Here is a 24,619-nt window from a genome sequence, read left to right on the forward strand (position 1 = left end):
ACCACCCACCACCGCATGGCCTCCTAGCTGTGTGTGTGTGTGTGGGGGGGGCGGACTGGGGCCGGTGTTCAGCCCACTGTTCCAGCCCCAAGGCCTTTGCACTCTGTTCCCGCTGCCTGGAACACCCTTCCTCCAAAGTAACCTGAGACTGGCTTCTTCTGGTCCCTCCCCGGCCACCCCGCCCCAGCTAAGAACAACCTCACCCCCTTACTTGTGTCTTTATATATATTTGATTGATTTCAGAGAGAGAGAAACATCAACTTGTTATTCCACTTATACATTCATTGGTTGATTCTTGCATGTGCCCTGACTGGCAGGGGATCGAACCTGCAACCTTGGTGTATTGGGACAACGCTCTTAACCACCGAGTCACGCCAGGGCTCACCTGTGTCTTTTCATGCCACCTTGAGCACAGTTCATGCCCATTTACATGTTTGCTTTTTTTTTTTTTTTTTACTGCCTGTTTTACTATTTCTCCCTCCAGACTAGACTTTGAGCTCTGGGAAGGTGGGAAGGCAGGGACCTTGTTGGCTGATCCGACCCCAGGCTTGAGACAATGCCTGGCACAGATAGGTGCTCAGTAAGCACGTGTAGGTCAATTCTAACTCTTGTCTTGGAGACTCGAGTATGGATGGTTTCTCTCTGCCCCCTCCATGCAGCCATCATCTAATGGGATGGAATGAGGGGAACCATGCCCAGAGCTGGCACCCAGGAAACAGGGCTGGGCCACGTTTATGGAGCCCTGTTGTGTTTCTTGGCTGGCTGCTGACCATGGGTGGCAGCCAGGATATGTCCCAGACCTCAAGAAGACCCACCTCCCACTAAACAATACCCGTGATGGCAACATGGGATTTAGAAGCTGGTAAGTCTATGGGCAAAAGTGGAAGAGGGTACAGGGGATGTGGTGCCCTGCTGGCAGGTGGGAGGGCATGTGATGGGGTGTCAGGAAGGCCTCAATGGGGTGACATTCAAGCTGAGAACTGAAGGAGGTGAGGGGAAGAGCTGTGGGGACTTCTGGGGGGATAGCAGTCCAGATAGAGGTCATGGCAAATGCAAAGGTCCTGGGGCAGAACTGTGTCTGGGGTGTTGGAGGAACAGTGAGGCCTGTGTGGCTGGAGCAGAGTGAGTGAGGGGGGAGAGAGGGAGGTGAGGGCAGGAAAGGGACAGGGGCAGGTTGTGCAGGGCCTTGTGGGCTGTGAGGAGAACTTAGGCTTGTACCCCAGGAAGGTGAGAGCCCTGGAGGGCTGTGGGCAGAGGAGGGGCAGGACCTGACTGGGGTGCTCACAGGCACTCTCTCTGGTGACTGCTGAGGGAAGAATGGACTGGGGGGCTTGGAGGGGGTAAGGGTTGGAGCCAGACCTGGGGGCAGGTGAGTGATGGTGGGGGCTGGGCCCAGGGAAGCAGGGGCAAATCCCAGCCCCAAGGGGCCATCTCGATAGCCTCGTGTGTCCCCATTGGACCAACAGGCGCCCCAGCCTACATCCAACAGAACTTTGTGAAGATGTTTGTGGGGCATACTTTTGCCTTTGAGATCCCCTGGTCCCATTGGGCTGCTTCTGTTCCAGTCACGATGACCACTCCCACTTGGAAGGTCTTTGAGAGACAAGAGACACTTTATGTGTTGTCCCAACAGTAGCTAATAATAACAGAACAACTCCGCGTGCGCTGTGAGCTCAGCCCTGTCACCCTGGGCCTCCGTTTCCTGTCTGTAAAGCAGGACTAATGTGAATAGCTGGCAGGTGGGAAAGGCTCCAGGGTTTCTCTTTTAGTCTTACTTGGATCGCATACGTTTTCTTGGGTTGAGGGCTCAGAGGCCCCCTGGCTGAGCAGTCCGTGTAGGCTTGGCCCACTGGGAAGTGTGTCAGGGCCATGGCCCTCAGGGAGTGCCTGCAGGGAGGGCAGGGAAGGCCCTATGGCTCCCTGCTGTGCTCTCCCCCATGGTCTTGCCATGCCCTCTGCCCCATGCCCTCCCCCTCATGCACATCTGGAAAGACCTCTCCGCCCTCACCTGGGGGTGGGGGAGCTCGGGAAAAGGTCCTCCACTGCCCCAAGCAGGGGCTGGTGGGGCAGGAGGTGGGGTTCCAGGCAGAGGGGTGGGGGGCCTGGGGCCTGTGTGTGGGGCGGGGATGATGTCAACCCCTCACAGCCTAGTAAATGTTTATGAGCAAGGGGGCCTGGGTTTGGGGGCTCCCTGGAGCCAGCAAGCAGCTGCTCCCTCCTGGCCTATTCTGGGGGGCCTGGCAGGTCTGCTTCAACACTGGCGGCCGGCCCACCAGAGGGCTGGGTGGGTGGTGAGCACAGTCCCTGGCCTGAGATGTCTAGAGGGGAAACCAAGGCTGGGAAGAAGCTGGCTGGCTGTGAACAGGCACGGGGTTTGGGCTTCACGGAGAAGTAGTGGAGAGGCTGAGGAAGGGTGTGCAGTAGGGAGGTGCAGGCGGATCTGGTACAGGTCCTTGAATAGGCATCTCCCTGCCCAGCCCTCAGGGTCCTCCATGCAATGGGTCTGGGTCTGTGGTACCTATTCTTAGACGTTGTCACCCCTGCTTACTTGGGCAGGATGAATGGGAAGAGGAAGTGGACAGGGAGGCAGGGACAGAATGTGGACACCACAGGGCCAGCCATCCAGCTGAGCATGGTGAGCTCCGCCCCCTGCCGGCCACTAAAGGAACAGACCGGCTGGTGCAGGAGCAGAGGGGCCTGTCCCCCAGAGGGTGTGGGAAGGGAGCTTACCCCCGGGGTACAGTCATTTCCCTCCTCACTGAATATCTTGAGGGCCCCGGTTACACCCCACTTGCCAGATGGGAAAACTGAGGGTGGAGCCAGGAAAGAACCAAGTGTTGGAACTAGAAGGCAGGTCTGGAAGCCCAGCACCCTCAGGGCTCAACCAGGCATCTGGGCCCCTCCCCCCTTAGCCCATGGGTGGGGTGGGGTGTCTCCATCCTTTCTCAGGGAACCCAAGTCCAGGCTCAGGATGCTGGTGCCCACTCCAGGGAGGGTGTTCCTGGCAGGGGTCCCTCATCATGGGGGGTGGGGAGGCTGAGGGGGCAGGGCCAGAAGAGACCTGGAGTGGCTATACTGGGGCAATAAAAAATGAACAGTGACAGGCCAGTGGCTGACAGCAGCAGTGCCCGGACTGTGCTCTGCAGAGGTTTAATTTTAGCCGATCAACACCCGGCTGAGTTATTACCTGGGCTGGACAGAAGAGGAAAGCAAGGCTCCAAGTTTGGCTTTCAACCATGTCTAGGCCCCGGGGGTGGACGTGAGAGAAAGAAGGGATATAGGGAGGGCCCCAGTGAGGAGGGTGCATGAGGGCTGCAACCAGCCTGGCCTGCTCCTGCTGCCCCCAAGGCAACTTGCAGAGCCCAGACCCCGCCAGGGCACAACCGTGCCAGGGGGGACTGGAGGGCCCTAATTCATGACCCATCTCAGCGTGCTGGAGCAAGCCAGGCCTTCCTCTCCAGCTGCCAGGAAGCAACAAGCCAGTTCTGCAAAGTCTGGGGGCCGAGGCGGCCAGTGTTCTGGGCTGCCTAAATCACTGTGCCTGACAGGTGGCGGCCGGTGAGGATCTCAAGTCTCCTCTTGTTGCTGCCAGGGGCCCCTGCCCTGCAGGCTCCCAGTGGCCTGTCACCCACCTGTCAGATGGGGACAAGGCTCTGGGGCAGGCCATCTGGGGCTCTCTGCTCCAATGCCCAGGAATTTGGAGTCGGGCTGTGCGTGGGCTGTGGGCGTGTTTTCCGCATGCTGTTGGCTTTGGGGGGAGGCCCAGACAGAGGATGGTCTGTGACCTGCAGGGGAGCAGCAGGAAGGGCTGTGGGCGGCTGTCCCAGCTCCCACTCACAGGTTCCTGCCCCCCAACACCCGCTCCCTGCTTCAAGGCCAGTTGGTGCCTCTGGCTCAGTGGGGAACAAATCCAGGTGCCTCATCTCCTGCTCCCATCCTGCTTCCTCCCAAATCCACCCCGAGGTTCCCTAGCTGGCGCTGGCCTGTCACTCTCACCCCGGAGAGCAGGGGAGGAGAAAAGGAAGACACACACACAAATATACATCAAATTTAATTTTAGGGGCATTTCCATCTGCTCAAGGTTGAGGGAGGTGGTGGGACTCACACCTTGGGCTCTGGGAACATCTCCCAGCCCTCCAGCTGGCCCATCTTGACCAAGGCGGCTGCTATGCCCATGTACACGCAGGATGCAGCGCCGATCCCGTAGCTGTGAGCTGCGAGGGTGGAGAGGGTGGTGTCAGGGACTGTGGGGCTTGCCCATGCCCACCCTGGCAGGAACTCCTCCCTCGAGGGATTAAGTCACTTAACCCTCTGACTTTGAAGGTGTGTGTGAAAACTGAGGCAGAGAGAGAGGCAGGAATACAAGCTGTCAAGATAGGAGAGGGGCAAGGGTAGGGGTTGCTGGGCAGATGTCACACTGGGGACATCTTGAGTACCGGTACCAGGCTCCCTGTCTACCCCGTGGTTTGTGAACCAAGGAGCAGATTGCAACCGATGGCCTGAAAGCTGCCGCCAAGGATGGGGTTCTGCTTGCTCTGTGTGGGGCTCACACCCCTTCACAGGCTTGGGGGAGCATGCCAAACCCAGACCTCACCCAAGGTCTCAAAGCAAAGGCAGGCTCAGCCCAGATGTCTCAGTGCTTGAGAGTCGACCTATGAACCAGGAAGTCATAGTTCGATTCCTGGTCAGGGCACATGTCTGGGTTGTGGGTCAATCCCCAGTAGGGGGTGTGCAGGAGGCAGCCCACCAATGATTCTCTCTAATCACTGATGTTTCTCTCTCCCCCTCTCCCTTCCTTCTGAAATTAATACAAATATATTTTTTAAAAATGCCCTAACCGGCTTGGCTCAGTGGATAGAGCATCGGCCTGCGGACGGAAGGGTCTCAGGTTCGATTCTGGTCAAGGGCATGTACTATGGTTGCGGGCACATCCCCAGTGGGGAGGGTGAAGGAGGCAGCTGATCGATGCTTCTCTCTCATCGATGTTTCTAACTCTCTATCCCTCTCCTTTCCTCTCTGTAAAAAAAAAATCATTAAAATATACTTTTTAAAAAAATAAAGGCAAAAGCAGGATAGTGTGGGCTTCCCCCTCTGTGGTGCCCTCCCTCTCTGCTGGCTGGCACCTTCCACTGACACTCCCAGCCTGCTGGGCCAGGGCAGTTGAGCTTTGTGTGGCCTCTGGGGCTGTGGGAGCCGAGGCGGCCAGTGTTCTGGGGCTGCCTAAATCACTGTGCCTGACAGGTGGCGGCCGGTGAGGATCTCAAGTCTCCTCTTGTTGCTGCCAGGGGCCCCTGCCCTGCAGGCTCTCAGTGGCCTGTCACCCACCTGTCAGATGGGGACAAGGCTCTGGGGCAGGCCATCTGGGGCTCTCTGCTCCAATGCCCAGGAATTTGGAGTTGGGCTGTGTGTGGGCCGTGCTCTGTTCAGGGGGCTCCACCATGCCAGGCTGGCCTGGGCTAGACCCCATCCACCAGGGAGGCATGCTCTGCTGGATCCCAGGTGACCTCAGGCCACCTCAGCCCCCTCCCTGAGCCCTAATCCTTACATCTGTAAAGTGGGGATGAAGTACAAGAACCAGCACCACCTTCTTCGTGCTTATAGGCTGGTGGCGGAAACAGGCAGTGACCTCAAATTCTCTGACAAAGCGCAACCAAGGAGTGAAATATGGAGTGAGGGTAGTAAGGGTCTGAGATCATACACAGAGAAGTTGGTGAGAGAGAGAGAGCTATGCTGACATCTGGAGGAAGGACATTCAAGGAGAGAATAGCCTGTGCAAAGGCCCTGGGGCAGGACGGTGCCTGGCGTGTTGGAGGAACACGGAGGACGCTGTGTGGCTGCAGTAGAATGAGCATGGGGCAGAAAGGGAGGAGGGAAGCACTTGGTGAGGTGGGGCTACAGTAGGTGCTTAAGCAGCAGCAGGTGTTACTATTATTGAACTGGCTGGTGACTAGAGCACTGGGAGCTTTCATGGCGACTGCCCCCTCCTCTACACAGCCAGCCCTGCCTGGTCCCCGGTCAGGGATGGAACGCAGAGGGAGGAGGCTCAGTGGAGGGCAGGGTTGGGGAGCTCACTCACTGCGTGCTCCCAGGGTCAGGCCTCCAGCGCAGCCTCCAATGAAGTAGTTCAGGGGGTCGTCGGGCTTCTGTCGAACCTGGGCACTGACGCAGGAGGCAATGCCAAATACGGCACCAATGGCAGCTGTGGGGCAGATAGGAAGGGGCGGGCACCGAGTCAGGGGCCTGGAGGGGCAGGATTGCCAGGCCAGTGCCAGAGGGGACACTGAGGAGAAGTAAGATGTTCCCCCCCTGCTCCCCCCCCACACCGTTTGCTCACCTGCAGTAAATGTGTACCGTCCTGTCCTGGCCACTCCCTCCAGGAAGGAGTCAGGGGGCTTGAGTGCGACACTGTAGGCGGAGGTGATCAGGCCTGCAGGATGAGAGGGGTAAGGTGGCTCAGACTTGGGCCTCTGCACTGAGGAGTGGCCCTGGCTGGGGAGCAGGCCCCTCTGTCACCTGATAAACCTTCTCTCCCTTGGTCCCCACTGTGCCCCCCCAAGGTATCTCAGCTGGGATGGGAACCCAGGTCTGCTGCTGCAAAGCCTGGGCTCTCACCCCGCCTTCAGCCCCCAGGCCTCCCCACTGAGGCCTAATCTAGCCTGCAGAAGGCCTGCCTGGATCCCCATCACCCTCATGGGCCCACCGCAGGGCACCAGCCCAGTACACAGAGGACAGGGCCTCCACAGTCAGACTACTCCCTGGCCTTGAGTGCAGGCAGAGCCATCACAGCAGCACTCCCAGAGCCCCTGGCACCTGGGTTCCTCTCCCAGCAAGGGCTCTATTCTCCTGTGGGACCTGGGGCTCCATGGCCTAATCCTCCTTGGCAGAGGCTTGGCTCCTGGGGCTGCCAATGCCTCCTTGTTGTCACCCAGGTCCCCCTCCCCACTGGCAGCTCCGGCCTGGGCCTGTCCCTCACACTTGGCTGGTTGGGTGGATGCCCATATTCACTTGGCCTCGCCACTGCCATCAGCTTTTCCATCTCTGCCTTTCCATCTCTGCTGTCGGCCTGACCACCCTGCCCCTGACCTTGGCCTTTGATGCATGAGGGACCCGAGTGGGGGCTGGGTCTGCTGCTGAGTGCCAGGTGGGTGACCACTGATCTGGACTGGTATGTGGGTTTGGGGTACGGCTGGGGCAGACGAGGGCCCACCTGGCTGGTTGCTTGTCACAGAACAGCCCATCATGGGTCCCCAACCTCCAGCTGACCCTGCTCAGGGCAACAACTCACCCCTCCTCTCCCTACAGACCCCCCAGTGTTGCCTAGTTCAGGTATATCTTGAGGCAAGCCCATTTCATTGCAGACAAAAGAGAACTGTCACCTGCTGGGTGGCTGCACTTGCCCTCCTCGGGACCCAAGGGGCTCAGTACCCTTCATCTGTTGCTTCCTGGGAGGGGAGGGGCGGCAGAGAGGCGAGTGACTTGCCTGAGGTCATTAAGCAGAGCAGACTGCAAGCGGGATGACTCTGACCCTGGAGCCACGGTCTACCCCTCACGGCAGCCCCGGGCAGTAGGCTTCACCTGCTTCTCAGGACCCACCCATGGGACCTCTAGGCTGAGCAGTACCCCACCCTAGCCTGGGCTGGGATGCAGCTCACTGGGGCTGCTGTGGTCCCTTTAAAGACTTATTTGGTGGGGCCCCCCAGTCCTGTCTGGGACCTGTGAGTCTTGGTCTCAGGAGCTGGGCCGGGAACAAGGATCTTAGGCTGCCCTGAAGGGGAACCCCTTACAAGATTCAGTGATGTCCCCAAACCCAGCCATGCACTGAGCCCTGGGGGGCACCTTATCAACCCCATCCCGTATGCCTGTGGTCCTGGCCATGATGGACACACAGTGTGCCCCTACCATCCTGCATGCCCTTAGAAGTCCTTGAACTGGGAGCAAGTGACCTGAGAGCCCCCTGATTGTCCCAGGGTCAAGACTGCTCCACCCCAACTGTCCCAAAGCAATCATCCAGCATGGTGGCCTGACACAGCCCACCTCTCCAGGAGCTTGCTCAACTCCTCAGATGCTGTGACCCCCAGCACACAAGGATCTCTGACTCACACCTTTCCAATCCTTCAGTCTGCTCTGGGCTTCTTCACAGTCTCTCATAGTGGCCTCCAGACACAGTGCACATTTGTTCATTCATTAATTTACAGTTACTGTGTGCCATCAATCATTCATTCACTCAGTTACTATGCACCCACATCCATCCATTCATTCAATTACTCAGGACCCTGGTTCATTTATTCACTCACAAATAGTTACTGTACCCACAACCATCATTCAAAAATTCATTCACTCACATAGTCACTATGTGCCCTGATTCATTCATTCATTCATTCATTCATTCATTCACAGTTACTGTCTTCCTTCTTTCCTTCAAAAAGTTATGGCATGTCTACAAGGTGCTGGGCTCTGCTGACCGTAGGGCTCCCTCCAGGGGCTCATGGGCCCAGGGAAGTGGAACATGAAACCAGTCCTCTTGTGAGGGCTGAGGAGAGGTAGGGAATGAGGGAGTGGGTAGGTGAGGGAGGATCCAGAAGTCAAGTTGAATGGTGTTGGCCAGTGAGAGCACACATGCACACTCCCATGCACACACACCAGCATTAATGTCTTTCTCGGTTTCAAAATCCCCTAAAGCAGCGATTTTCAACCGGTGTGCCATGGCACACTAGTGTGCTGAAAGAATTTCTAAAATATGCATTACCTGACAACTTAATCAGGGGCACTGAGCTCTTTTCCCTTAGATTGTCAAAGAAATAAAATGACAATAGCCTACACAACAATGGCCATCTGGTGTCAATGAATCCAAATTACACCTATTTTTTTTGTCAGATAGGCAAAAGATATATTTTCTGTTATGCTGCAGAATTTTAGTAATTAGTTTATGTGTGCCATGAGATGAAAAAGGTTGAAATCACTGCCCTAAAGCATCACTTCTCCCAATCTTCTCCCTGAAAGCCCCACCCTCCTGGGCTTTAATTTCCTGAGACACAATCAAGACCTTCCAGGCATTCACCAGTGTCAGCATCTCCCCAAAAGAATGCACGAGAAAACTCCTACAGTGAGCCAATCCCACACTGTGCAGCCCTCCAGGGCTCCCACAGAGATCCCACCACATGCCCTAAACCAGTGGTTCTCAACCTTCCTAATGCCGCGACCCTTTAATACAGTTCCTCATGTTGTGGTGACCCCCAATTTCACTGTTACAAATTGAACATAATTAAAACATAGTGATTAATCACAAAAGCAATATGTAATTATATATGTGCTTTCCGATGGTCTTAGGCGACCCCTGTGAAAGGGTCATTCGACCCCCAAAGGGGTCGCGACCCACAGGTTGAGAACCGCTGCCCTAAACTGTTCCAATAACTTGCCATTCAAGTAGACTCTATATAACCCACCCCCTGGGACCCACCCTCCATAAGGACCCAGTGCACACACTCCTTGCCCCAGGCACCCCCAGAATATCAGCAGACCTGGATATGCAGCCTGGCTTCAAAAGACCCCGGGGCAGTTAATACACCTCTTCAACCTTCAGTTTCCACCTCTGAGAAATGGGAGATAATGGTCTCACTAAATATGCAGATAATGATGGGGATTATTAGGTTTATCCTAATGCAAATGCCTCCCAGTGTTCTCAACTTCTGCCGTGCCCTGTTTCAGGAGCTGGAGATACAAAGGTGGCCAAAACCACCACATCTACTTCTCAGGGAGACTAGAATAAAAGGAGTGAGACTTGGGGGTCTCGCCTGCAGGGGAACGCCAGTGCTGTGGGTCCCCTCACACCCCAAGGCTTTCCTCTCAGTGGCCCTGACTCACTTCACCTATGATCTCCTCCGCACTCCTAGGATCCCTCTGGTGGCCCCAATAAAACTTCAGATGTCCCTGACCACACAACTGTCCTGAACCTTAAAAAGACCCCATCCCAGTCCAAAACTTTCTCAAATCTTCTGTACCCCACTCAGACATCCTAATAATTTATCCATTACCCCCCCCACCCCCCCATAATCTCAACTTTACCCCGTTAGAAAGTCTCCTGATCCTCCGGCTCCTTTGACCTCGATAATGGCCCTGTCTCACTCCACGTCTTCCAAAGAGCCTGTGTCCCTTCAACAATAACCCCCAGACCCCGGAACCCAGGGATCACTCTGACAATCCCAGTAACCAGCCTGCGACACGTACCACAACCTCCTGGTGCCTTCCAATCCTGCTAGACCCCACCCCGCAAACGTCTCTCTCACGAGTTCCCCATGACCGCCCGGGACACCCCGTCGAGAATGACGTACTACCCCGCGACATTCCCAGCCCGGATGTGACCCCTTGGACAGCTCCCACTGGCCTTACGGCCTCCCCGCGCCCTCTGAATTAGTCCGACACCCCACAAAGTCTATCTCGTACAGGGTATCCCCAGACACCCTGAGGAAAACCATATGCCACCCCGCGAGACCCACAGTCCCCCAGGCCACCCTCGGACAGCCCCCAGTGACCCTATGACCTCCCTGCACCCTCCGCCCCCGGGCCCGGCCAGTCGGTGCTCACCAACGGCGCCAGTGATACTAGTGCTGGCGTAGGCCTTGCGGTGACACTCGGTGCCGTCAGGGATGTCCCAGTACCGCTGAATAAGACGCGCCATGGCTGCGACCCCGAGCGCCGCACTACACGGCCGGCAGTACCCAGGGCCAAGGGCAGCCGCCGCTCGCTATCGCGAGACTTCCGGGGAGGCGCGCGCAGCACCCCTGGCGGACAGGCCCGCAACAAGCATGCAACTTTATTGAGTGCCGCGGCCACGGACACGGGCTGCGCGCGCGCGCCGAGTTCGGGACTGGCGTAGAGGAAGAGCTTGTGCTCCTCCAGCAGATTTCTGGAGGGGAAAGGTGAGGCCAACCAGGATCAGTGAGGTCAGATCTCGCTATTTCTAGCTCAGAAGGCCCTAGGTTAGGAATGGTCTGACTCCCAGAGCTGGGACCTAACATATGGGCTGGACTATAATAGGTGCTAGGCATATCGCCAGGCTCAGATTAGGGCGCGGGCGGGACGGGACTGGGTTTGACAAGAGCCAGAGGTAATTATGGGGCGGGACATAGTGAAAACGTGGCCACTTGCTGCGTCAGAATCTGCCTAGGGGCGTGGTCACGCACTGAGGCCCGTCCCCAAGTAGGAATCTGAACCGCGTGCGACTTATTTTGGGGCGTGGCCAGGATCAAGGGCGGGCCTTGACGGGAAAGTGACCAACCCTAGTACTGAGATCCTAGAAGGACATGGCCTGTGCCCAGCTTGCGGCTGGTCCAAGACCTGTGCCGGATGAAGTACGCATTACGCTTGGGGACGTGGCAAGGACCAGAGACAGAACCTGTAGGGGACTTGACCAATCCGGAGCTGTACGATTGCCTAAGGGGCGTGGACGTGCCAATCAAGTGTATCTGAAAGAAGAGCAACCGATTCCCGGAACGTGGTCACACTTGCTCGGTCGCGGAATCCGGGCCAATCCTGGTGTTACCTCCTGAGCAGAGGAACCAATCCCGTTGCCAGAGCCTGAATGGGGCGTGCCGCGGGAGAACAGGCCCGGGCCAGGGGCGGGGTTCCGAGGTTCCGGAACCAATCAGGGTGTTGGGGCTTGAGGAGGCAGTCGGCTGCGGCCAATCGCCCCGTGGTCCTGCGTGGGCCTTTGGGGCGTGGTCCATCCGCGGGCGGACACGGGTTCCAGGCGGCCCAGGGGCGTGGCCGGGCCTGGACCACCGCTGGGGCCATGTCCGCGCCGCCGCCCCTACAGATCCGCGAGGCGAACGCGCACCTGGCGGCCGTACACCGGCGCGCCGCGGAGCTGGAGGCGCGGCTGAACGCGGCGGAGCGCACGGTGCGCTCCCAGGCCGAGCGCCTGGCCCACCACGACGAGCAGCTGCGCGCTGCCCTGGACGAACTGGGCCGCGCCAAGGACCGGTGAGGCCCGGGGCCCGCCAGGTGAACTTCTAGGAGGTGGGCGGAGGCGGAGTCGAGATTGGAAGGGAGCGCTGGCAGGGGAACCGAATTCATTCACTGGAGGCTGTACTACCGGAGGGGTTGAAAAAACAAACACCAAAACATTTGACTTAGTCATCAGCATGTAAAGAAATGTCACACAAGTGTGTGGAGTTTTTAACTTAAAAGTTTTGCACAAAGTAAAAGCAGCTGGTACTGAATGGTGCAGAGTTCACCTACTTCTTTGAGCAGATTTTGGGAGCCATGGCAGGTTCTTGAACAGAAGAGGATATGATCAGAAATTTGTGTTTTGTTTTGCTTTTTGCTAATCCTCACCCAGGGATATTTTCCCATTTATTTTTAGAGAGAATGGAAGGGAAGGGGGAGAGACAGAGGAACATCAATGTGAGAGACATATCGACTGGTTTCCTCCCGCAGGTGCCCCAATGGGGCTCCAGCCTGCAACCAAGATATGTGCCCTTGACCTTGGCTGGAATCGAACCCAGGACCTGTTAGTCCGAGGGCCAATCCTCTATCCACTGAGCCAAATCAGCTACAGCTACCAGAAGGTTTTTTTTTTTTAAATATATTTTTATTGATTTCAGAGAGGGAGAGGGAGGAATAGAAACATCAATGAGAGAGAAGCATTGATTGGCTGCCTCCTGCACGCCCCCTACTGGGGATCAAGCCCACAACCCAGGCATGTGCCCTTAACCAGAACTGAACCCGGGACCCTTCAGTTTGCAGGCCCATGCTCTATCCACTGAGCCAAACCAGCTAGGACTATCAGAAGTTTTTGAAGAGTCCCTCTAGCACCTGAGAATTGAAAGGGATGAGACAAGTGCACAGGGGAGATACTGGGGCCCAGGTGAGAAACAATTCAGAGCTGGATGGATTAATTCATCTTTACTAAGCCACCTACTATGTGCCAGACACTGTGCTGGGTATTAGGGCACATCTATACAGCTCTGCCCTTAGGCAGACACATCACTAGGTAGTTACAACATGGGATGATCAGAGGTTGTGATGGAGGTGCACACATGGTTCTGAGGGGATCCAGAGGGAATGCTTCCTAGAGGAGGAGCCAACTAAGCTGAACAACAAATAGGAAAAGATGGAGGGAAAGAGGTAACTGCAGGAAGAGCTAGGAGGAGACATGAGTTTATTCAGGCTGGGTGGCTTAAACAATAGACATTTATCACTGTTCTGGAGGCTGCAAAGTCCAAGATCAAAGTACCAGCAAATTCAGTTCCTGGTGAGGACTTCTTGGTCATCTCATTGTGTCCTCACAGAGGAGAGAGAGAAGGAGAGGGAGAGAGCTGTCTGGTCTCTCTCCTTATAAGAGCACTAATTCCATCACGAGGATCCTACCCTCATGACCTCATCTAACCTTAGCTTCCAAAGGCCCCCACCTTCAAATATCACACTGGAATGTAGGGATTCAACTTATGAACTTGGGAAGGACATAACTGTTCAGTCCTTAAGGGGAGGCCGTGAAGCAGTGGTAAGGAATATGGCCTTTATCCTGATGGTGGGGAGCCCGAGATCAGAAGGGAGAAGAGCATCTGCTCTCTGGCCCTTCAGTACTGTTACTACCGAGTTCTGTCTTCCTGCCAGCGAGATCGCCGCTCTGCAGGAGCAGCTGCTGACCTCCGAGGCCACTGTCCACAGCCTGCAGGCGGCCGTGCACCAGAGGGACAAGCTCATCAGGCAGCTGCAGCCCCGGGCCGAGCTGCTGCAGGACATATGCCGCCAGCGACCACCCCTGGCTGGGCTGCTGGCAGCCCTTGCTGAGGCCGAGCGCCTGGGTCCCCTACCAGCCAGTGACCCTGGCCACCCACTCTCTGGTGCGCCCAGTTTGCTCCTTGCCAACAACACTGAGGAGGAAGGGGACAGGGACCACCTCCAGTCAGCAGTGTTTGGGACCACTGTGTGAGTCCCAGAGCACAGATTCCAGAATGGAGACAGAGGGTGCCTGTGGAGACTTTTCCACTGCTGTGGGGGTACTCAAGGGTGGGGGTGTCACCAGTGTCCCAGGGGGAACCCCACGGCAGAGCCATAGTACTTTCCAAGCATCAGACCTGCTAAAAAGTCAAATGATCAGCCTGCAGGCAAATGAAAATGTTTAGCCCAAATTTTTTTAAAAAGAAAACCTTGAATCAATTATCCTTATTGAAAAATTGGCAACATTTACACACAAAAACCTGGTTTCTGGCTTTAGACTTGCCCATGCCTGCCTGGAACTGAACCCAGGATACCCTCTTTAGCCACAGTGTGAGTTTTTTAATTAGCCCTTTCACCTCTCTTAGGGCCAGATGTCCAGGCCCCGAAGCATGAGTTTGAGACCTCTGGTGGAGGCAGATGGCATCAAGTTCCAGGTTATTAGACTGTTTCTTCTCCCCTTTTCCCTGTCCAGATTTTCTTTCATCCTGAAGCATCCTTCATCCCAGGATAGAGCTTTTTCTTACTCCATCTCAAACCAGAATTATTTTTATTATTTTCCAACTCAAGGACATACCTATTGATGTTCTAGAGAGAGGAGAAGGGAGACAGCAAAATACCAATGTGAGAGAAAAACATCAATCCGTTTTCCGTACACACCCTGACTGGGGATCGAACCCACAACCTAGGTATGTGCTGAGGGAAATTAAACCCACAACTTTTTGGTGCATGGGACAACGCTCTAGTCGAGCCACATGGCCCCCAGACTAGAATTAAGAGCTTCACGCTTCATGCTATTTTGTATTAATTATTTTGAAGACAGATCCTAGACACCCCCCTGCCCCAACTCTGTCCTTCCCTCAACCTTTAACTCAGAAGGCAGTGCGTGTAGGGCATGTGCGATGCTGGCAGCCAGGCTGTGCTGTCCTAGAAAACTCAGGCCTCCCTTAACCTTTTTTTTTTTTTAAAGATATTTTATTGATTTTTTACAGAGAGGACGGGAGAGGGATAGAGAGTTAGAAACACCGATGAGAGAGAAACAACGGTCAGCTGCCTCCTGCACACTCCCTACTGGGTATGTGCCCACAACCAAGGCATATGCCCTTGACTGGAATCGAACCTGGGACCCTTGAGTCCACAGGCCGATGCTCTATCCACTAAGCCAAACCGGTTAGGGCTCTTAACCTTTTCTTGATAATGTGCTGCCTCAAGGCCTTTACACTGGCTGCTCCCTCTGCCTAGAATGCTCTTCCCCCAGGTGTCACATGACAGGTTCCTTGTCACTTAGGTTTTTGCTCAAATTTCACCTCCTCAGAAAGGCCTTCCCTGACTACCTGAAGTCATTCCTCCCCACCCCCTGCCATTACCATTGCATTTCTTTTTTCTTTAAAAATATATTTTTATTGATTTCAGAGAGGAAGGAAGAGGGAGAGGAGAGAGAGAAACATCAATGATGAGAGAATCATTGATCGGCTGCCTCATGCACACCCTCTATTAGGGATTGAGCCCGAAACCTAGACATGTGCCCTTGACTGGAATCAAACCCGGACCCTTTAGTCCACAGGCCGAGCCTCTATCCACTGAGCCAAGTCTGCCAGGGCTATTTTTTCTTTATAGAAGCTTTTACCATCAGAGTGTAAGCTGCATGAAGGCAGGGCTTTTGTTCTACATTAATACCCCTGTAGGAACAGGATGGGTCTGTGGGCCCTGAAGGGAGTTGGGAGTCCCCAGCACTTCAGGTAAAACCCCTCCAGTCTAGCTTCTGTAGTAAGCAGCTGGTTCCTTTTTTATAGTCCCTAGAGAATCTATTTTTTAACTCCTTTTTTCTACACTGCCCTCTTGGCCAGAGCCATTCAGGGAGTTTTGCTTATCAAACCAGGGAACCTTGTGCTCTTCTCAGCCCAGCCTGCGCCGTTTCCCACCTCCTTACTCAGGAAACTGTCATACTGGGAACTGCAGTGGGGCAGGGCCTGTTCCAGTTAGAAAGGTTGGCACCCATCCCGTCCTCAGGATGGTTCCTGTTGTCTGCCTGGCATCTAACACTGACCCCTCAGCATATAACAATATCCCCATTTTCTCCTCTGGATGAATAAGAAAGGGGGGCTGTTTGTATGAGGGAAGGCAGGCTGGGGCCTGTGTGAGCTCAAGAATAAACAGGTGATTTGTCAGCCTGGTCCTTCCTCATTTTTTCCAGGTATGGGGGGCTGGAGAGGTGGCCACTGTGTGGTCCCTGGTCTAGGGTGGGGCCCTGCTGGGTGAGGGCTTGTTGCAGTCACAGGAGCTTGTACCACAGGCACTTTTACACACACAACAGTGTCTAATCTTTGTTTGCAGCCACCCCTACCCATTTTTGGAAGTTACTGTTGAAATTCTGATTCTGTTACAGATGTCCAACAGAACTATACTAACTGTGATTAGACTGCGTTTTCCATAGGGAAAAGACCGATGCAACACTCATTAAGAAACACAATGCAGTATTTCTCTGCCCAAAGCATGCCGGGCTGCAGCAAGCCACTGAGCTGTGACATCAGCTGTGGCTTGACTTGCAGCACTGGGTCAGGAATTCCTGACCACATACCATTGTGCAGAGAGCAAAGCCTGGAGGCCCCCAAAGGGGGACTCATTATTTTTTATTAATCCTATCTTTGAGAATATTTTTTCCATTGATTTTTTTTTTCTTAGAGAGTAGAAGGGAGGGAGGGGGAAAGAAACATCGATGTGAGAGACACATTGATTGGTTGCCCCCTGCACATGCCCCAACTGGGGCCAGGATGGAATCTGCAACCCAGGCATGTGCCCTTGACAGGTAATCGAACCCGTGACCCTTTGTTTCGTGGGCTGACTCTAACCACAGAGAAACACCGGCCAGGGCGAGGGCCCACATTTTAAGTCCTTGGGAATCCCAATGTCCTTTTGGATCCTGCTGGTTGGTGTAATGCTCTGTTGGCAACGATGTCCAAAATCTGGATCGAAGGCCTTCTGTGATGGTGGCCTTGGTTCCTCTTGGATTATGTCAGGGGTCAGGACCACTTCTCTATTTGGTACCGCAGCCTCCTGGCTCACCAGCTTGTCACGAGCAAGCCCACCAAGTGATGTCTGAGAACTGAAAACCAACCACCAAAAGACCCATACAACAAAACACCATGACTGGCCTCTCAATAACTACTAGGAACTTTGTCCAACTTAATTCTGCTGTGCCCTGGCTCAGCTAGCACTGGTCTCAGGACCTCCCATTGGACATGGGTTGGGCCGCCACCAGCCCTTTTAAACTCAAATCCCTCAGGAGCTTTGGCTGCTGCCCTGTGAAAAGGCATAGGGGTCAGTAAAGTCCAGAGAGGAGAGGGGCTCTGCCTCAGGTCACATAGGAATTGGGCCTTGAGCCTCCCTCCATCCAGGACACGGTGGTCCTTGCAGACCTGTGGCCTGCCCCTCATTGTGGTCAGAAAGACTCCCACCTCCCACCCTGGTCTGGGCCTGGCTCTATCCCAGACCTGAGCATTGCAGGGTAGGGAGCAGCACAATGGGTCGATGGGGCTGCCAATGACAGCACTGCTCTGTCCCTCCTGGCCCTGCCATTCGGCACAGTCGGGGTTACAGCTGGGGCCCCTCCCAGTCTCCAGAGCCACTGTCCCTTAGCAACAATCCTACCGGGCAGAACGCACTGCCAACACAGGACAAACCAGGCAGGAGCCAGTGGAGTGGCCATCTGAGGACTCCAGGACAGACAAGGCCAGGTAAGTGAGTAGGGGGCACCCAGCTTGTAGCATGGCCAGCCGAGCAGGCAACCCACTTAACCTCTGTCTCATCCAGCTGCCCAGAGAGCCTGAACCTAACATGGATACAGTGGACGCCACTGTGGAGAGGCTCCGGGAACAGTGCCTGTCCCGAGGGGCCTCTGGCATCCAGGGCCTAGCCAGGTGAGCTGTCCCCTCACCCGTTCCTGACCACTTGGCCCCAGGGATCACTCTCCAACTGCGGCCCTTGCCCCTAGGTTTTTCCGCCGCCTGGACCAGGACAGGAGCCGATCCCTGGATGCGAGGGAGCTTCAGCAGGGCTTGGCTGAGCTGGGGCTGGCGCTGGACATGGCTGAGGCAGAGGGTGTGTGCAGGCGATGGGACCGTGACGGCAGTGGGACGCTGGACCTGGAGGAGTTCCTGAGGGCACTCCGGGTAAGGCTGGGCTAACTGGGGGCAGATCCCTTCACCCAGCTGGGGGGAAGGGGTGTGCTGAGCTCTCAGTGGGATTACCTGTGTCAGCAGACACCGGACACCCAGGAATTCATCACTAAGAGACTCAGGGATCCCCTGCGCTCTGCACTCTATGCCTGGAGGGGTTGGAGTCTCTTAGTCATCACTTGCCCTCCTTCAGCCCCCCATGTCCCAGGCCCGGGAGGCAGTCATTGCAGCTGCATTCTCCAAGCTGGACCGCAGTGGGGATGGTGTGGTGACCGTGGATGACCTTCGGGGGGTGTATAGCTGCCACGCCCACCCCAAGGTGCAGAGTGGGGAGTGGACTGAGGAGGAGGTGCTCCGCCGCTTCCTGGACAACTTTGATTCCTCTGAGAAGGATGGGCAGGTAGGTGCCTATGGGGTCTCCCTAGCTCCTCCTGCCCTAGATTTCCATCCCTACTTAGAACCTGTCTGCCCCCAGGTCACCCTGGCTGAATTCCAGGACTATTACAGTGGTGTGAGCGCTTCCATGGACACGGATGAGGAGTTTGTGGCCATGATGACCAGTGCCTGGCGACTGTGAGCAGCATGCACTCAGCTGGCACCACTGTAGCATAGGACTCCACCATGCTCCCTCCCCCCGCCCCCGCCCCAGCTGGGCAGCCCCAGCTGTGGGGGCTGGAGGGGAGCAGGAGGATTGAGGCTGCAGAACTGGTTGGACCAGGTCTGAGCCCCCCGCCCCCCCCCCCCCACCCCCCGCATTAGGCCACTGTAGATGCCCACCCCCACCCGTCACCCTGTTCTGCTCAGTTAATCCTTGACTTTGTTAGAATTCCCATCCTGTCCCTCCTTCATGGTTCCTGGGAAGCCAGGAGGCCCCTGGATGAGATATGGGTGTGGGGAGGGAAGCAAATGGCTCTTCTATGAAGGTAGGCTCTGCACTGAAGTGGCAGGTGTTGGAAGGCGTGGAGTGTGGGGTAGGGGCCCAGGGCAGCAGGCTGCTGGAGGAGCCTTACCTTGGGAGGCAGAGGTCACTCCTGGCCAGGCCCTCAGGCTTCCTGAGGCCCCTGGGGCACACAGGAGGCCAGGGGTTTAGTTAAAAGTTTTAATGTAGTTCCCAAATACATTTCATATGACAATCTTACATAAATGTTCCAAAACACATGGGCATTATCTGGTTTTACTTGTCACTAGTTGGCTAAGGCTTAAAGCAGAGAAATGTAGCCAGATCTGCTGGGGGTGGGAGGAGGGGTGGAAGGGCTTTGGTGTCTTCCCATGGCTCAGGCTGCAAACAGTCAACCCAAGGTGTGGGTGGCACAGCTGTGGAGACCAGGCCTTCTCCCTATGAGTGGGCTGGATCATTTCTTCTAAAATCCCCCAGGGCCCTGTGAACAGGGACCTTCTTTGCAAGGGAAGCGGTGCCCACCTGGGGTCCTGGCCTTCCCTGGGGTGGGCACAAGCACCCGCTCCCGTGTGTGCTGCGAGTGTTGGGACAGCAGTCTGTAGTCTGGAACCAGTCCCCTGCCACTCCTCAGAGGCCCTGCTTAGGGACCCCATCTGCCTGTTATGGAGGCCCCTGGCCCTGGATGGTCTTGGGGATGGTGACATCCAGGGCTGGGCAAGGAATGGCCAACAGTAGAAAGCAGGTGTGTGCCTGGGTGTCTGATGGTGGGTGACCCACGTGACGGGGACAAGCAAGAGGGGAGGGGCGCTATGCAATGCATATCCACTTCTTTGTCAGCTCCTGTGGGAAGCAGTGGCCTGTCAAGTCCCCACTCTGGAAAGCACCCCATCCGATAGGGCCAGGTCTCCATAACAAGACATCACTCTCTGGGCAACGGGAATGGGTGAGAGGGGATCTAAGAAACCAGCCCCCTCATACCCTCCTAGATCCAGTGACCCTTTTCTAGATAAGCTCTCTCTAGGTATGAGGCCTACCCCTCAACACCACTTCATAGCTTGGAGGAGCCCCAGGTGGGGAACAAGTGGGAGCCTTCAGAGCACCCCAAGCTCCCCAGTAAGGCCCCAGCACACAAGCCATGACCATAGGGAGAACGAGGACATTGGAGCTGTGCCTGCTCAATATGCAGGAGCATCTTAATCTAAGAAACCAAAAAAAAAAAAAAAAAGCGCCTTGGGGGAAAAGAAACCTAAAAACATATACCCCAAATCAGAAGGTGGGGAAGGGGAGATAAAGATAGTAGTTAGCAGAATATCCAGCAGGACCAGTGTTTACACTTGTGGGAGCAGACCTGGTAGCCTGGGCACGTGGCAGAAACCCACAGGTATGGCGGCGGCATGAGAGGGGTGAAGAAACCAGGCATCCCAGTCCCAGTGAGAAGCCGTGACAAGTCTTAATGTGCCATTTCAATTCAAAGGAGGGAGGGAAGAAATGTTCTTTTTGTTTTGCTCATCAATATGATGAGGTCTCGTGTCCCAAACCACATTCAGGCAGTTCCCAAGTCTGCTTCTGAACGGGCCTTGCGGATCCGGACTGTGGCCAACCCAGCGGGGAGTGTGGTTCCCGGGGCCCGCACCTCGACACAGCCGGAGAGGGGCGGGCGGGTGGGTGGACAGACGGACAAAGCAGCAGGCTCCTGGGTGGCCAGCTCCCGGCGCTATGTGCTCCCAGCTGTCTGCCCGTCCCCTTCGTTGTCAGCGCCTGTGGGAAGCAGTGGCCTCGCCATCAGGTCCCCACTCTGGAAGGCACCCCAGCCCCCGGGGTCAGGCTTCCACACCAAGATGTCACCCTCGGGCCAACGGCAATGGATGAGAGGGGATCTAGGAAACCAGCCCCCTTGTGCCCTCCAGGGCAGGGACTGCTGGCTCACCGCCTCCTGTGGCCCCTGACGGAGCTAGGACGTCGTCATCGTCACTGTCATCTTCATTGGATGGGGCCACACCAGGCTCGGGGGCAGGTGTTCTGGTCTCCTGTTCCTGCTCCACGCGGCTGCGCAGGGCCAGGATGCGGTGGTGCAGGGCGGCATATAGCTGGCCCGTGTCCTTGGAGCTGGCCTGGGGGAGGCAGAGGAAGTCCTGATTATGAGGCTTCATGGGGAAAGCGCTCCCTGGGCTCACAGCCCAAAGCTCCCAGAGCCCAGGGCCCATCCCTCCAAGTGCTCCCAGAGCCTGTGGTTGGGTCAGCCCTCAAGTGACAGTGGCATTCCTGCGTCTCATTTTGGGGGTGGGGCCCAACTAGAGGCCTCCTTGCTCTCTAGGGCCATGCTCTCAGAGCAGTGCTGAGTGCTCCCGCACAGGGGCACTCTCGATCTAGCCCTGTGGTGACTGCCAGCATGTGCCAAGAAGCTTCCCTCCTGTGGCAGCTCGGGGTTGCTGCCCTGGTCCGAGGGAGGGGGGCTGTTTGGGTTTGGGCAGCCTAGCCTGTCTGGGGGGCTGCTCACCGAGATCAGGAAGACCTTCACGCCCTGGTCCTCGGTATCCATGGCTGTGATGCGAATGCTCTTCTCACTGGCCTTGTCAATCTGCATCTGAGCCCACAGCTTGGTGTTGAGGATCAGCCGCAGGCTACCCTGGGTCCGCATCACTGCAACCAACAAGGCCACTCAGCCCTGGTTCCCACCCGCCGCCCAACAACCAGCTAGAACAGACACAAACTGGAAGGAAAGCAAACCCCAACAGTGAAATCCCATGACTCTCCCAAGGTCCGCGAAAGTCATCCACCTGTCCACTGAGCAACAGCCACACATGCTGGGGCTGGCCTGGCACCACCACCTGGCTTCCGGGGCCCAGAACCACCAATGCCACTGGCGGGGTCAGAGGCCAGCATGTGCCAGGATGGGGGCTTCCTTGGGGAAGGGGGTGATTAGGCAGAAGCAGGAGGAGAACTGTAGGGAGGTGGGGCCAGATAGGGACATTTGTGGGCTGCACACAGGGGACACTCACACTTCTTTATTTTTTAGTTTCAATTAATTGTTTTAATCTCACCAACAATAACCTTTGAAAACAAAAGCACTTTTACATCCTTAATTAGGTAAACACTTTTACACCCTTAATTAGGTAAACTGTGGTCTCCAAGTTTCTGCTTCTTGATTTAACTTTGTCCTCCGCCCCCGCCACACCCCCCTCCCTACTCTGCAAGGCTCTTCAGATTCCGTGGCCACCTCTGCCCCGTGGCACTGTGGGCCTGGGCCCAGTGCTCCCTGAAGTTCACACCAGCAATGGGCTTCCTGGAGGGGCTTGTGTGCACCAGGTGGCTTGCGGGTCTCACCCCCGCCCACCCCCTGGACAATCCTGCCCTAGGCGGGCGCCCAGGGTGCAGAGCTGAAGAGAACTAGGGAGGCGCTTTCTGTTGACCTTTATTGCTAAAATAACAGCAAAGAAGTGACTTCACGAAGAAGCTTAGTGAAATCGCCGACACTCACACTTTATGTGACACATGTCACATAAAAGTCAAGACCTCTTCACTGTCCCCCACTCACAGGCCAAGTCCCTGAGGTTTTCTTAGAAAAAGGATTGAGGCTAACTTGTGCTCAGAGCTTCCAACAGGAAGGAGATAAAGACAGAGTGAAGGAAACATATGTCAAAGAAAAACTGGGCACAGACCTTTCCTCTCTGGACATACATGTGACACCCCCAGGTCTCCCTGCAGCAGACCCAATGCCATAGTCAGCCTGCCCAATTTGTCAGAGCCCAGCCAGCCAGCCCAGCTCTCCCCATTAGAACAACCTGGTGAGGATTAAAAGGTGTCATCCCATCCAGATGGCCACACAGGACGGGGAGCAGCTTGGGCCAACTTGGGGAGGTCTGTGGGGTCCTGGGCCTCAACTCACCAAATCTCCTTGTGTCCTCTAAGCCTGGCCTCGCAAGCCCAAAGTGCCCATCTTTGAGGCAGTGGAGCAGTTCAGATGGGCTCAGAGGGAAGGTCTGTGACAAGGTAAAAGGCTGTGTGGGGTGAAAGTAAAGGGATCTCAATGAGGGAGGGGAGGGCGTAATGCAACCATGCTGCTGCCTGAGGAGGTGGGTGATGAGCTGTGGGGCTGCAAATACTGTGCTCTCTCTGTCCACATACATTTGAACATTTCCCTGAGAAAAAATGAAAAAGGAATGGAGGGGACATCCATGGGGGAAAAAGAACGGTGCCCAACAGAAGGACCCTTTTCATCCCTGTTCTAATCTCTGAGACAATTCTGAAAGGATGCAACGTAAGCTACTACTGGGTCATGAATAGCTGTTTCTGTAAAGGCTGGAGGGCAATTTTTGTGTGGGAAGACAACAAAAAAAGTGAACATACATATTTCACAACATAGACAAATGAACATGCTGATTCTCTTCAAACATGCATATATGTATGTGTATATACCCCCTCAATCCATCTTTGTAATCAACATACTTCTGAGAATAAGAGTCATGTGTAGACAGCCCAGGAGCACCATTTATGATACTCAGAAAAATTAGGGACAAACTACATGTCCATCAATAGGGAAATGGTGACATACATTCATTTTTCAACAGAATATATTAGTTTTCCCAAAGTCATGTTTTTAAGGAAAATTTAATGACACAGGAGCATGTTCACAAAATAGTGAGTGAAAAGAACAGAATATAAAATTACCCCATTTCCTTAAGAAAAAACCCACAGAACAGGAGTGGACCAACATGTTATTAGCAGAGATTTCTCTTTATCAAGAGACTGCAGTTGATTTTTTTCTTTTTCCATCCTACCATAAAATAACTGACACTTTCATGATCAGAAAACAAGTTTAAAAATTGCTAAATACTTTTATCTCACTTTCACACTCAGAAAGAGGGAAGTCATGGAAGGGCTGGCAGCTGGATCCTCCGGGTCAGGCCTCAGGGTGTGGGTACCTGGGTTCTCCCGTGAGGACCTGCTCCCCTGCTCCTTGGGTCAAGGGGCCAAGCTGGGACCTTGCCCTTTACTGCCTTGGGAACTCTGCACCGATCCAGGCCCTCCCACAGCTCACCTAGTCGGGACTGTAATGTCCCATCGTCAGCCGATGCCATGTCGTTGAGTCTCAGCAGTCCCCGGCCTCTCTCCACCCAAGACTGCGAGGTCTTGTCAAAGACAAACAGCTTACACTGGATCTGGAACACAGGGCAGCCCTCTGGGTGAGCAAGGGACCCTAGCTGGGTAGATGCCACTATGGGGGGGGCGGGGCGGGATACCTGGGAGCCTCCATTTAATTCTCATATACTACCAGGGTCAACAAACTACGGGCCCACATCTGACCTTTGGCCAGTTTTCTATTCTGCCTTCAAACTAAAGTGGATTTTATACTTTTAGAGGGATATTTTAAAAATTAAGGAAATGAAAATCAAAACCACGAGATATCACTTCACACCCACTAGGATGGCTACAACCAAAAAGACAGATAATAACAGGCACTGGAGAGGATGTGGATAAACCAGAAGCCTCATACAGTTCCTCAAAATAGTAAATATGGCCCTGGGGCAGTGTGGCTCAGTTGGCTGGAACATCATTCCGTACACTGAAAGGTCACGGGTTTGATTCCTGGTCAGGGCACATGACTAGG

The 24,619-nt window shown here is 55.1% G+C and overlaps 4 protein-coding genes across 14 annotated transcripts in view; 2 read left to right on the forward strand and 2 right to left on the reverse strand.

Moving 5' to 3' along the window:
- Positions 1-4,038: 4,038 nt before the first annotated feature.
- On the reverse strand, positions 4,039-10,739 carry NDUFA11 (NADH:ubiquinone oxidoreductase subunit A11). The gene is made up of 4 exons (XM_070415911.1): positions 10,582-10,739; positions 6,335-6,427; positions 6,077-6,199; positions 4,039-4,214 (listed from the first exon to the last, which is right to left on the reverse strand). The coding sequence occupies exons 1-4, from the start codon at positions 10,673-10,675 to the stop codon at positions 4,102-4,104; spliced, it is 423 nt and encodes a 140-aa protein (XP_070272012.1). The 5' UTR covers positions 10,676-10,739; the 3' UTR covers positions 4,039-4,101.
- Positions 10,740-11,680: 941 nt separating this feature from the next.
- Positions 11,681-16,463, forward strand: VMAC (vimentin type intermediate filament associated coiled-coil protein). Its single transcript, XM_070415925.1, has 2 exons — positions 11,681-11,979; positions 13,615-16,463. The coding sequence occupies exons 1-2, from the start codon at positions 11,789-11,791 to the stop codon at positions 13,931-13,933; spliced, it is 510 nt and encodes a 169-aa protein (XP_070272026.1). The 5' UTR covers positions 11,681-11,788; the 3' UTR covers positions 13,934-16,463.
- A 1,108-nt stretch (positions 16,464-17,571) lies between these two features.
- Positions 17,572-19,268, forward strand: CAPS (calcyphosine). Of its 2 annotated transcripts, XM_070415924.1 has the most exons (5): positions 17,574-17,672; positions 17,749-17,855; positions 17,930-18,107; positions 18,307-18,513; positions 18,589-19,268. In XM_070415924.1, the coding sequence occupies exons 2-5, from the start codon at positions 17,773-17,775 to the stop codon at positions 18,688-18,690; spliced, it is 570 nt and encodes a 189-aa protein (XP_070272025.1). In that variant the 5' UTR covers positions 17,574-17,672; positions 17,749-17,772; the 3' UTR covers positions 18,691-19,268. The 2 variants fall into 2 exon arrangements, with proteins under 2 accessions (XP_070272024.1, XP_070272025.1); XM_070415923.1 differs by having other exon boundaries at positions 17,572-17,672; positions 18,307-19,268.
- Positions 19,146-24,619, reverse strand: part of RANBP3 (RAN binding protein 3) — a 62,291-nt gene continuing 56,817 nt past the window's right edge. For 9 of the 10 annotated variants that reach the window (XM_070415916.1, XM_070415915.1, XM_070415913.1 and 6 more), the window contains 4 exons: positions 24,050-24,170; positions 21,509-21,651; positions 20,939-21,122; positions 19,146-20,769 (listed from right to left, as the gene is read on the reverse strand). In XM_070415916.1, coding sequence (XP_070272017.1) covers positions 20,726-20,769; positions 20,939-21,122; positions 21,509-21,651; positions 24,050-24,170 — 492 coding nt within the window. In that variant the 3' untranslated portion in view covers positions 19,146-20,725. The other variant, XM_070415912.1, reaches the window with a different exon arrangement.

Source organism: Myotis yumanensis, unplaced genomic scaffold (assembly GCF_028538775.1).
Source record: "Myotis yumanensis isolate MYYU_CA2020_CCGP unplaced genomic scaffold, mMyoYum1.0.hap1 SCAF_5, whole genome shotgun sequence".
Taxonomy (NCBI): domain Eukaryota; kingdom Metazoa; phylum Chordata; class Mammalia; order Chiroptera; family Vespertilionidae; genus Myotis; species Myotis yumanensis.